Source organism: Tachyglossus aculeatus, chromosome 22 (genome assembly GCF_015852505.1).
Source record: "Tachyglossus aculeatus isolate mTacAcu1 chromosome 22, mTacAcu1.pri, whole genome shotgun sequence".
Lineage (NCBI taxonomy): Eukaryota > Metazoa > Chordata > Mammalia > Monotremata > Tachyglossidae > Tachyglossus > Tachyglossus aculeatus.
Window position 1 is genome coordinate 50,572,364 of NC_052087.1, and position 12,262 is coordinate 50,584,625.

The 12,262-nt window shown below is 45.7% G+C and overlaps 1 protein-coding gene across 2 annotated transcripts in view; it reads right to left on the reverse strand.

The window, feature by feature from the left end:
* Nucleotides 1-247: 247 nt before the first annotated feature.
* LOC119943474 (testis-specific protein 10-interacting protein-like) overlaps nucleotides 248-12,262 on the reverse strand; it is a 79,306-nt gene continuing 67,291 nt past the window's right edge. For both annotated transcript variants that reach the window (XM_038764469.1, XM_038764467.1), the window contains 2 exons: nucleotides 8,827-8,954; nucleotides 248-403 (listed from right to left, as the gene is read on the reverse strand). In XM_038764469.1, the coding sequence (XP_038620397.1) occupies nucleotides 256-403; nucleotides 8,827-8,954 (276 nt within the window). In that variant the 3' untranslated portion in view covers nucleotides 248-255. The remainder of the gene's footprint in view (nucleotides 404-8,826; nucleotides 8,955-12,262) is intronic.

Consider the following 12,262-nt stretch of genomic DNA (forward strand, 5'->3'; position numbering starts at 1 on the left):
GATGAGGTAACAGAGGCCCAGAGAAGTGAAGTGACTTGCCCAGAGTCACCCAGCTGGCAGTTGGCGGAGCAGGGATTTGAACCCATGACCTCTGACTCCGAAGCTCTTTCCACTGAGCCACGCTGCTTCTCTATAGTCTAGAGACTATAGTAAGCGCTTGTAGTAAGTGCTCAACAAATGCCGTTGACCGATGGACTGACTGATGTTCCCAGATGCAAAGAAGGCCGACAGCAGGCAGCGTCTTGGATAACAATTTCATTTCTCACGCCCACCCCCGTCGTCCCTTGAGTCCCGGGTCCAGCGGCTGCAGGGGCGGTGGGCTTCGTCCACCTCGGCTATTTTCTGAGCGCTCCGTGAGGACGGCCCCATTCCGGCCACCGGCCTCTTCCCCGGGCTCGAAGACCTAGGAGTCGAGGGCCACTGAGTCACCGCGGGGCCCTCCCTCAAGGCCTGCTCCTTCTCTGCACCCATAGCCTGGGCCCGGGTGTCAGAGGGCCTGGGTTCTAATCCCAGCTCCGCCACATGTCTGCTGGGTGACCTTGGGCTCGTCCCTTTAATAATAATAATAATAATAGCATTTATTAAGTGCTTACTATGTGCAAAGCACTGTACTAAGCGCTGGGGGGATACAAGGTCATCAGGTTGTCCCACGGGGGGCTCACAGTCTTCATCCCCATTTTACAAATGAGGGAATTGAGGCTCAGAGAAGTGAGCCTTCTCTCTCTCCATCCCCCCCATCTTACCTCATTCCCTTCCCCACAGCACCTGTATATATGTATATATGTTTGTACATATTTATTACTCTATTTATTTTATTTGTACATATCTATTCTATTTATTTTATTTTGTTAGTATGTTTGGTTTGTTCTCTGTCTCCCCCTTTTAGACTGTGAGCCCACTGTTGGGTAGGGACTGTCTCTATATGTTGCCAATTTGTACTTCCCAAGCGCTTAGTACAGTGCTCTGCACATAGTAAGTGCTCAATAAATACGATTGATGATGATGATGATGATGAAGTGACTTGCCCAAGGACACACAGCAGACATGTGGCGGAGCTGGGATTCGAACCCATGACTTCTGACTCCAAAGCCCGGGCTTTTTCCACTGAGCCACACTTTACTTCTCGGTGCCTCAGTTCTCCCATCTGTAGAATGGAGAACCTACTCCCTCCTACTTAAACTTGGAGCCCATGTGGAACAGAGACTGGGTCCAAACTGATTAAGCTGTATTTACCTCAGCACTTAGAAGAGTGTTTGATACAGAGTAAATGAAAAAAAAAGTGAGAAGCAGAGTGGCTAGTGGAAAGAGCCGGGGCCTGGGTTCTAATCCCAGCTCCGCCTCATGTCTTCTGGGTGACCTTGGATTTGTCATTTCACTTCTCAGTGCCTCAGTTCTCCCATCTGTAAAATGGAGAACCTACTCCCTCCTGCTTAAACTTGGAGCCCATGTGGAACAGAGACTGGGTCCAAACTGATTAAGCTGTATTTACCTCAGCACTTAGAAGAGTGTTTGACACAGAGTAAATTAAAAAAAAAAGTGAGAAGCTGAGTGGCTAGTGGAAAGAGCCTGGGCCTGGGTTCTAATCCCAGCTCCGCCACATGTCTTCTGGGTGACCTTGGGCTCGTCATTTCACTTCTTAGTGCCTCAGTTCTCCCATCTGTAAAATGGAGAACCTACTCCCTCCTACTTAAACTTGGAGCCCACGTGGAACAGAGATTGGGTCCAAACTGATTAAGCTGTATTTACCTCAGCACTTAGAAGAGTGTTTGATACAGTGTAAATGAAAAAAAAAGTGAGAAGCAGAGTGACTAGTGGAAAGAGCCTGGGCCTGGGTTCTAATCCCAACTCTGCCACATGTCTGCTAGGTGACCTTGGGTTTATCATTTCACTTCTCGGTGCCTCAGTTCTCCCATCTGTAAAATGGAGAATAAAGCCTACTCCCTCCTACTTAAACTTGGAGCCCATGTGGAACAGTGCTCTGCACATAGTAAGCGCTCAATAAATACGATTGATTGAACAGAGACTGGGTCCAAACTGATTAAGCTGTATTTACCTCAGCACTTAGAAGTGTGTTTGATACAGTGTAAATGAAAAAAAAAGTGAGAAGCAGAGTGACTAGTGGAAAGAGCCTGGGCCTGGGTTCTAATCCCAGCTCTGCCACATGTCTTCTGGGTGACCTTGGTCTTGTCATTTCACTTCTCGGTGCCTCAGTTCTCCCATCTGTAAAATGGAGAACCGACTCCCTCCTGCTTAAACTTGGAGCCCATGTGGAACAGAGACTGGGTCCCAACTGATTAAGCTGTATTTACCTCAGCACTTAGAAGAGTGTTTGATACAGTGTAAATGGAAAAAAAAGTGAGAAGCAGAGTGGCTAGTGGAAAGAGCCTGGGCCTGGGTTCTAATCCCAGCTCCGCCACATGTCTTCTGGGTGACCTTGGACTCGTCATTTCACTTCTCAGTGCCTCAGTTCTCCCATCTGTAAAATGGAGAACCTACTCCCTCCTACTTAAACTTGGAGCCCATGTGGAACAGAGACTGGGTCCAAACTGATTAAGCTGTATTTACCTCAGCACTTAGAAGAGTGTTTGACACAGAGTAAATTAAAAAAAAAGTGAGAAGCTGAGTGGCTAGTGGAAAGAGCCTGGGCCTGGGTTCTAATCCCAGCTCCGCCACATGTCTTCTGGGTGACCTTGGGCTCGTCATTTCACTTCTTAGTGCCTCAGTTCTCCCATCTGTAAAATGGGGAACCTACTCCCTCCTACTTAAACTTGGAGTCCATGTGGAACAGAGACTGGGTCCAAACTGATTAAGCTGTATTTACCTCAGCACTTAGAAGAGTGTTTGATACAGAGTAAATGAAAAAAAAAAAGTGAGAAGCAGAGTGGCTAGTGGAAAGAGCCTGGGCCTGGGTTCTAATCCCACCTCTGCCACATGTCTGCTGTGTGACCTTGGGTTTGTCATTTCACTTCTCAGTGCCTCAGTTCTCCCATCTGTAAAATGGAGAATAAAACCTACTCCCTCCTACTTAAACTTGGAGCCCCTGTGGAACAGAGATTGGGTCCAAACTGATTAAGCTGTATTTACCTCAGCATTTAGAAGAGTGTTTGATACAGAGTAAATGAAAATAAAAATGAGAAGCAGAGTGGCTAGTGGAAAGAGCCTGGGCCTGGGTTCTAATCCCAGCTCTGCCACATGTCTTCTGGGTGACCTTGGTCTTGTCATTTCACTTCTCGGTGCCTCAGTTCTCCCATCTGTAAAATGGAGAACCGACTCCCTCCTACTTAAACTTGGAGCCCATGTGGAACAGAGACTGGGTCCAAACTGATTAAGCTGTATTTACCTCAGCACTTAGAAGAGTGTTTGATACAGTGTAAATGGAAAAAAAAGTGAGAAGCAGAGTGGCTAGTGGAAAGAGCCTGGGCCTGGGTTCTAATCCCAGCTCTGCCACATGTCTTCTGGGTGACCTTGGGCTCGTCATTTCACTTCTCGGTGCCTCAGTTCTCCCATCTGTAAAATGGAGAACTTACTCCCTCCTACTTAAACTTGGAGCCCATGTGGAACAGAGACTGGGTCCAAACTGATTAAGCTGTATTTACCTCAGCACTTAGAAGAGTGTTTGATACAGAGTGAATGAAAAAAAAAGTGAGAAACAGAGTGACTAATGGAAAGAGCCTGGGCCTGGGTTCTAATCCCAGCTTTGGCACATGTCTTCTGGGTGACCTTGGGCTCGTCATTTCACTTCTCGGTGCCTCAGTTCTCCCATCTGTAAAATGGAGAATAAAACCTCCTCCCTCCTACTTAAACTTGGAGCCCATGTGGAACAGAGACTGGGTCCAAACTGATTAAGTGAAGTGACTTGCCCAAGGTCATCATCATCATCATCATCAATCGTATTTATTGAGCACTTACTATGTGCAGAGCACTGTACTAAGCGCTTGGGAAGTACAAATTGGCAACATATAGAGACAGTCCCTACCCAACAGTGGGCTCACAGTCTATAAGGGGGAGACAGAGAACAAAACCAAACATACTAACAAAATAAAATAAATAGAATAGATATGTACAAATAAAATAAATAAATAAATAGAGTAATAAATCTGTACAAACATATATACATATATACAGGTGCTGTGGGGAAGGGAAGGAGGTAAGATGGGGGGGGATGGAGAGGTCACACAACGCACAAGTGGCAGAGCCAGGATTAGAACCCATGACCTTCTCATTGCCCCACCCTCACCTCTACTTCTCTGCGGGGGCTTCAGGAAGCAGCGAGAGCTAGTGGAAAGAGCACAGGGAAGGGAGTCAGACGCCCTGAGTTCTAATCCTGGCCCCACCGCTTATCTGCTGTGTGACCTTGGGCAAATCTCTTAACTTTTCTGTGCCTCTCTGTCCCGAGGGATGGGCTTTGTAACCTCTGAGGGGTTTTTTTTTCTTTTAATGGTATTTGTTAATAATAATAATTTTGGTATTTGTTAAGCGCTTACTATGTGCAAAGCACTGTTCTAAGCGCTGGGGAGGATTCAAGATGATGATGATGATGGCATTTATTAAGCGCTTACTATGTGCAAAGCACTGTTCTAAGCGCTGAGGAGGTTATAAGGGATCAGTTTGTCCCCCGGGGGGCTCACAGTCTTCATCCCCATTTTCCAGATGAGGTCACTGAGGCCCAGAGAAGTGAAGTGACTTGCCCAAAGTCACCCAGCTGACAAGCAGCGGAGCCGGGATTTGAACCCCTGACCTCTGGACTCCCAAGCCCGGGCTCCTTCCACTGAGCCACGCTGCTTCTCTTAAGCGCTTACTATGTAGCAGGCTCTGTACTAAGCACTGGGATAGATCCAAGATCATCAGGTTGGGCGCAGTCCCTGTCCCACGTGGTGGGGTCACAGTCTCCATCCCCATTTGACAGATAAGGTAACTGAGGCACAGAAAAGTGAAGTGACTTGCTCAAGGTCACACAACAGACAAGCAGCGGGGCTGGGATTAGAACCCATGACCTTCTGACTCCAAGGCCCGGGCTATAATAATAATAATAATAATAATAATAATAATAATAATAATAATAATAATAATAATAATAATGGAATTTTTAGGAGGCCTTCCCAGACTGCGCCCCTTCCTTCCTCTCCCCCTCATCCCCCTCTCCATCCTCCCCATCTTACCTCCTTCCCTTCCCCACAGCACCTGTTTATATGTATTTATGTTTGTACATATTTATTACTCTATTTATTTATTTATTTATTTTATTTGTGCATATCTATTCTATTTATTTTATTTTGTTAGTATGTTTGGTTTTGTTCTCCGTCTCCCCCTTTTAGACCGTGAGCCCACTGTTGGGTAGGGACTGTCTCTATACGTTGCCAACTTGGACTTCCCAAGCGCTTAGTCCAGTGTTCTGCACACAGTAAGCACTCAATAAATACGATTGATTGATTATTAAATGCTTACAATGTGACAAGTACTGTTCTAAGCGCTGGGGAGGTTACAAGGTGATCAGGTTGTCCCACGGGGGGCTCACAGTCTTCATCCCCATTTTACAGATGAAAAGGCCACTCTGCTTCTCGTGAGGCTTGGAGGAAAACACAGTAAGCTCCTAAATCTGGCCTCAAAGGCCTGCGAGACCCGGTAGAGCTGAGCCAGGAAGCCCAGTGGCCCAGTGGATTGAGGGAGAGTCAGAAGGACCTGGGTTCTAATCCCGCCTCTGCCACTTGACTGCTGTGTGACCGTGGGCAAGCCACTTAACTTCTCTGTGCTACAGCTCCCTCAACTGTAAAATAGGGATTAAGACTGTGAGCCCCCGCGTGGGACCACCTGATCAACTTGTATCTATTTTAGACTGTGAGCCCACTGTTGGGTAGGGACTGTCTCTATATGTTGCCAACTTGTACTTCCCAAGCGCTTAGTACAGTGCTCTGCACACAGTAAGCGCTCAATGAATACGATTGATTGATTGATTGATTGATCCCAGCGCTTAGAACAGTGCTTGGCACATAGTAAGCGCTTAACAAATACCCTCATTATTATTATTAGGGCACCTCGGGCGAGTCACTTCATCTCTGTGCCCCATCTGTATATATGTATACCTGTATATATGTTTGTACATATTTATTACTCTATTTATTTATTTATCTTACTTGTACATATTTATTCTATTTATTTTATTTTGTTAGTATGTTTGGTTTTGTTCTCTGTCTCCCCCTTCTAGACTGCGAGCCCGCTGTTGGGTAGGGACCGTCTCTATGTGTTGCCGACTTGGACTTCCCAAGCGCTTAGTCCAGTGCTCTGCACCCAGTAAACGCTCAATAAATACGATTGATTGATTGATTGATTGACTGTCTCTATGTGTTGCCGACTTGTACTTCCCAAGCGCTTAGTCCAGTGCTCTGCACACAGTAAGCGCTCAATCAATACGATTCCCTTCCCCACAGCACCTGTATATATGTATATATGTTTGTACATATTTATGACTCTATTTATTTATTTATTTATTTATTTTACTTGTGCATATCTATTCTATTTATTTTATTTTGTTAGTATGTTTGGTTTTGTTCTCTGTCTCCCCCTTCTAGACTGCGAGCCCGCTGTTGGGTAGGGACCGTCTCTATGCGTTGCCGACTTGTACTTCCCAAGAGCTTAGTCCAGTGCTCTGCACACAGTAAGCGTTTAATAAATACGATTGATTGATTGATTGATTGACTGTCTCTATGTGTTGCCAACTTGTACTTCCCGAGTGCTTAGTCCAGTGCTCTGCACACAGTAAGCGCTCAATCAATACGATTCCCTTCCCCACAGCACCTGTATATATGTATATATGTTTGTACATATTTATTACTCTATTTATTTTACTTGTACATATCTATTCTATTTATTTTTTGTTAGTATGTTTGGTTTTGTTCTCTGTCTCCCCCTTCTAGACTGTGAGCCCACTGTTGGGTAGGGACTGTCTCTATATGTTGCCAATTTGTACTTCCCAAGCGCTTAGTACAGTGCTCTGCACACAGTAAGCGCTCAATAAATACGATTGATTGATTGACTGTCTCTATGTGTTGCCGACTTGTACTTCCCAAGCGCTTAGTCCAGTGCTCTGCACACAGTAAGCGCTCAATCTATATGATTCCCTTCCCCACAGCACCTGTATATATGTATATATGTTTGTACATATTTATTACTCTATTTATTTATTTATTTATTTATTTATTTTACTTGTGCGTATCTATTCTATTTATTTTATTTTGTTAGTATGTTTGGTTTTGTTCTCTGTCTCCCCCTTTTAGACTGTGAGCCCACTGTCGGGTAGGGACCAACTCTATGTGTTGCCGACTTGTACTTCCCAAGCGCTTAGTCCAGTGCTCTGCACACAGTAAGCGCTCAATAAATACGATTGATTGATTGATTGACTGTCTCTATGTGTTGCCGACTTGTACTTCCCAAGCGCTTAGTACAGTGCTCTGCACACAGTAAGCGCTCAATAAATACGATTGATTGATTGACTGTCTCTATGTGTTGCCGACTTGTACTTCCCAAGCGCTTAGTCCAGTGCTCTGCACACAGTAAGCGCTCAATCTATACGATTCCCTTCCCCACAGCACCTGTATATATGTATATATGTTTGTACATATTTATTACTCTATTTATTTATTTATTTATTTATTTATTTTACTTGTGCGTATCTATTCTATTTATTTTATTTTGTTAGTATGTTTGGTTTTGTTCTCTGTCTCCCCCTTTTAGACTGTGAGCCCACTGTCGGGTAGGGACCAACTCTATGTGTTGCCGACTTGTACTTCCCAAGCGCTTAGTCCAGTGCTCTGCACACAGTAAGCGCTCAATAAATACGATTGATTGATTGATTGACTGTCTCTATGTGTTGCCGACTTGTACTTCCCAAGCGCTTAGTCCAGTGCTCTGCACACAGTAAGCGCTCAATCAGTACGATTCCCTTCCCCACAGCAGCTGTATATATGTATATATGTTTGTACATATTTATTACTCTATTTATTTATTTATTTATCTTACTTGTACATATTTATTCTATTTATTTTATTTTGTTAAGAGGTTTTGTTTTGTTGTTGTCTCCCCCTTCTAGACTGCGAGCCCGCTGTTGGGTAGGGACCGTCTCTATGCGTTGCCGACTTGTACTTCCCAAGCGCTTAGTCCAGTGCTCTGCACACAGTAAGTGTTCAATAAATACAATTGATGGATTGATTGATTGATCCCAGTGCTTAGAACAGTGCTTGGCACATAATAAGCACTTAACAAAAACCCATGTTATTATTATTAGGGCACCTCGGGCGAGTCACTTCATCTCTGTGCCCCACCTGTATATATGTATACCTGTATATATGTTTGCACATATTTATTACTCTATTTATTTATTCATTTATCTTACTTGTACATATCTATTCTATTTATTTTATTTTGTTAATATGCTTTGTTTTGTTCTCTGTCTCCCCCTTCTAGACTGCGAGCCCGCTGTTGGGTAGGGACCGTCTCTATGTGTTGCCGACTTGTACTTCCCAAGCGCTTAGTCCAGTGCTCTGCACACAGTAAGCGCTCAATAAATACGATTGATTGATTGATTGATTGACTGTCTCTATGTGTTGCCGACTTGTACTTCCCAAGCGCTTAGTCCAGTGCTCTGCACACAGTAAGCGCTCAATCAGTACGATTGATTGATCTGTAAAATGGGGATTCGAACTGTGAGATCCATGTGGGACAGGGACTGTGTCCAACCCGATTACCTTGTATCCACCCCAGCGCTTAGTACAGCTCCGGGCACTTAGGAAGCGCTTAACGAATGCCACAGGGATGATTCGGTGCGGGCCTTACGAGCATTCGGAGCAAGTTCCCTTGGCCGCTGCCACCTTCGCCGCCTGGATCCACAGCTGGTCTTCATCCACACCCAGGGCCGCCAATACCCGGGAAAAGCGTCGTGCCACCGAAAGACGGGCATTGGCCTAGTAGGAGACAGTAGCCACTGGGCTCCATGATGGGTGCTTCCCCCTCCCCACCCCCTGGGCATCACCTCCCCAAGGGCTCATAATAATAATAATAATAATAATAATAATAATAATAATGGCATTTGTTAAGCGCTTACTATGTGCAAAGCACTGTTCTAAGCGCGGGCGGGGGATACAAGGTGATCAGGTTGTCCCACGTGGGGCTCACAGTCTTCATCCCCATTTTACAGATGAGGTCACTGAGGCTCCGAGAAGTGAAGTGACTTGCCCAAGGTCACACAGCAGATATGTGGCATGTGGCAGATATGTGTCCTTTTAGACTGTGAGCCCACTGTTGGGTAGGGACTGTCTCTAGATGTTGCCAATTTGTACTTCCCAAGCGCTTAGTACAGTGCTCTGCACATAGTAAGCGCTCAATAAATACGATTGATGATGATGATGATGATGATGTGGCAGATCCGGGATTTGAACCCATGACCTCTGACTCCAAAGCCCGGGCTCTTTCCACTGAGCCACGCTGCTTCTCATACCCCGAGGGCCCGGAATCTAGCAGGGTGGCTCAGTGGAAAGAGCCCGGGCTTTGGAGTCAGAGGTCATGGGTTCGAATCCCGACCCTGCCAACTGTCAGCTGGGTGACTTTGGGCAAGTCACTTCGCTCTTCTAGGCTGTGAGCCCGCTGTTGGGTAGGGACCGTCTCTATATGTTGCCAACTTGGACTTCCCAAGCGCTTAGTCCAGTGCTCTGCACACAGTAAGCGCTCAATAAATACGATTGATTGATTCTCTGTGCCTCAGTTCCCTCATCTGGAAAATGAGCATTAAAACTGTGAGCCCCCGTGGGATAACCTGTTCACCTTGTAACCTCTGCAGCGCTTAGAACAGTGTTTTGCACATAGTAAGCGCTTCACAAAATACCATCATCATTATTGTTACAGCCCAAGCCGACGCAGCCTGCCCCAGAACCGGAGCGGCGGTGTGGCCTGCTAATACATTCATTCGGTCGTATTTATTGAGCGCTTACTGTGTGCAGAGCACTGTACTGAACGCTTGGGAAGTACAATTCGGCAACTGATAGAGACAGTCCCTACCCAACAATGGGCTCACAGTCTAGAAGGGGGAGACAGACAACAAAACAAAACAGGTGGCCAGGTGTCAATATCATCAGAATAAATAGAATAATAAAAATAATAATGATCAATCAATCAATCGTATTTATTGAGCGCTTACTGTGTGCAGAGCACTGTACTGAGCGCTTGGGAAGTACAAGTTGGCAACATATAGAGACGGTCCCTACCCAACAGTGGGCTCACAGTCTAGAAGGGGGAGAGATGGCATTTGTTAAGCGCTTACTATGTGCAAAGCACTGTTCTATGCGCTGGGGGGGATACAAGGTGATCAGGTTGTCCCACGTGGGGCTCAGTCTTAATCCCCATTTTACAGATGAGGAAACTGAGGCTCAGAGAAGTTAAGTGACTTGCCCAAGGTCACACAGCAGACAGGTGGTGGGGTCTGGATTCGAACCCCTGACCTCTGACTCCAAAGCCCATGCTCTTTCCACTGAGCCACGCTGCTTCTCTATATGCTTCTCTCTATATTATAGCTATATGCACATCGTTAATAAAATAGATAGAGTAATAAACATGTACAGAAGCAGCGTGGCTCAGTGGAAAGAGCCCGGGCTTTGGAGTCAGAGGTCACGGGTTCCAATTCCGGCTCTGCCTCTCATCAGCTGTGTGACTTTGGGCAAGTCACTTCACTTCTCTGGGCCTCAGTTCCCTCATCTGTAAAATGGGGATTAAGACTGTGAGCCCCACATGGGACAACCTGATCACCTTGTAAATTCCCTAGCGCTTAGAACAGTGCTGTGCACATAGTAAGCGTTTAATAAATGCCATTATTATTATTATTACAAATATACACAAGTGCTTTGGAGAGGGCAGAGGGAGGGAGTGGGGGCGATGGACTGTGAGCCCACTGTTGGGTAGGGACCGTCTCTATATGTTGCCAACTTGGACTTCCCAAGTGCTTAGTACAGTGCTCTGCACACAGTAAGCGCTCAATAAATACGATTGAATGAATGAATGAATGAATGACTGATGGGGAGGAGGAGCAGAGGAAAAAGGGGGGACGAGCCTGGGAAGGCCTCCCGGAGGAGGTGAGTCCTCAGTAGGGCTTTGAAGGGAGGAAGAGAGCTAGTTTGGCCGATGCCTGCTTACTTGCTTTGATGTTTGTCTCCCCACTTCTCGACTGTGAGCCCGTTGTGGGCAGGCATTGTCTCTCTTTGTTGCTGAATTGTACTTCCCAAGCGCTTAGTCCAGTGCTCTGCACACAGTAAGTGCTCAATAAATACAACTGAATGAATGAACCATGATTCTATTTATAATGATACTACTGCTGCCTGTTTATTTGTTTTATTGTCTGTCTCACCCCTCTAGACTGTGAGCCCGTTGTGGGCTCTCCATCCCCGCCATCTTACTTCCTTCCCTTCCCCACAGCACCTGTATATATGTATATATGTTTGTACAGATTTATTACTCTATTTATTTATTTATTTATTTTACTTGTACATATCTATTCTATTTATTTTATTTTGTTAGTATGTTTGGTTTTGTTCTCCGTCTCCCCCTTTTAGACTGTGAGCCCACTGTTGGGTAGGGACTGTCTCTATATGTCGCCGACTTGGGCTTCCCAAGCGCTTAGCACAGTGCTCTGCACACAGTAAGCACTCAATAAATACGATTGATTGATTGATTGATTGTGGGCAGGGATTGTCCCTATTTGTTGCTGAATTGTACTTCCCAAGCACTTAGTCCAGTGCTCTGCACACAGTGAGCACTCAATAAATACGACTGAATAAATGAATGGCCTAGTGGTTACAGCACAGGCCTGGAAGCCCAAAGGACCTGGGTTCTAATCCAGGCTCCGCCACTTGTCTACTGGGTGATCTGGGGCAAGTCGCTTCACTTCTCTGGGCCTCATCTGTAAAAGGGGGTTTAATAATAATAATGATGATGGCATCTATTAAGCACTTACTATTTGCTTACTGCTCTAAGCGCTGGGGAGGTTACAAGGTGATCAGGTTGTCCCACGGGGGGCTCACAGTCTTAATCTCCATTTTCCAGATGAGGTAACTGAGGCCCAGGGAAATGAAGTGACTTGCCCAAAGTCACCCAGCTGACAATTGGCAGAGCCGGGATTTGAACCCATGACCTCTGACTCCAAAGCCCGGGCTCTTTCCATTGAGCCACGCTGCTTCTCTGTACAAAGCCGTACAAAGCCCTGGTGTGGATAGAGAAGCAGCGTGGT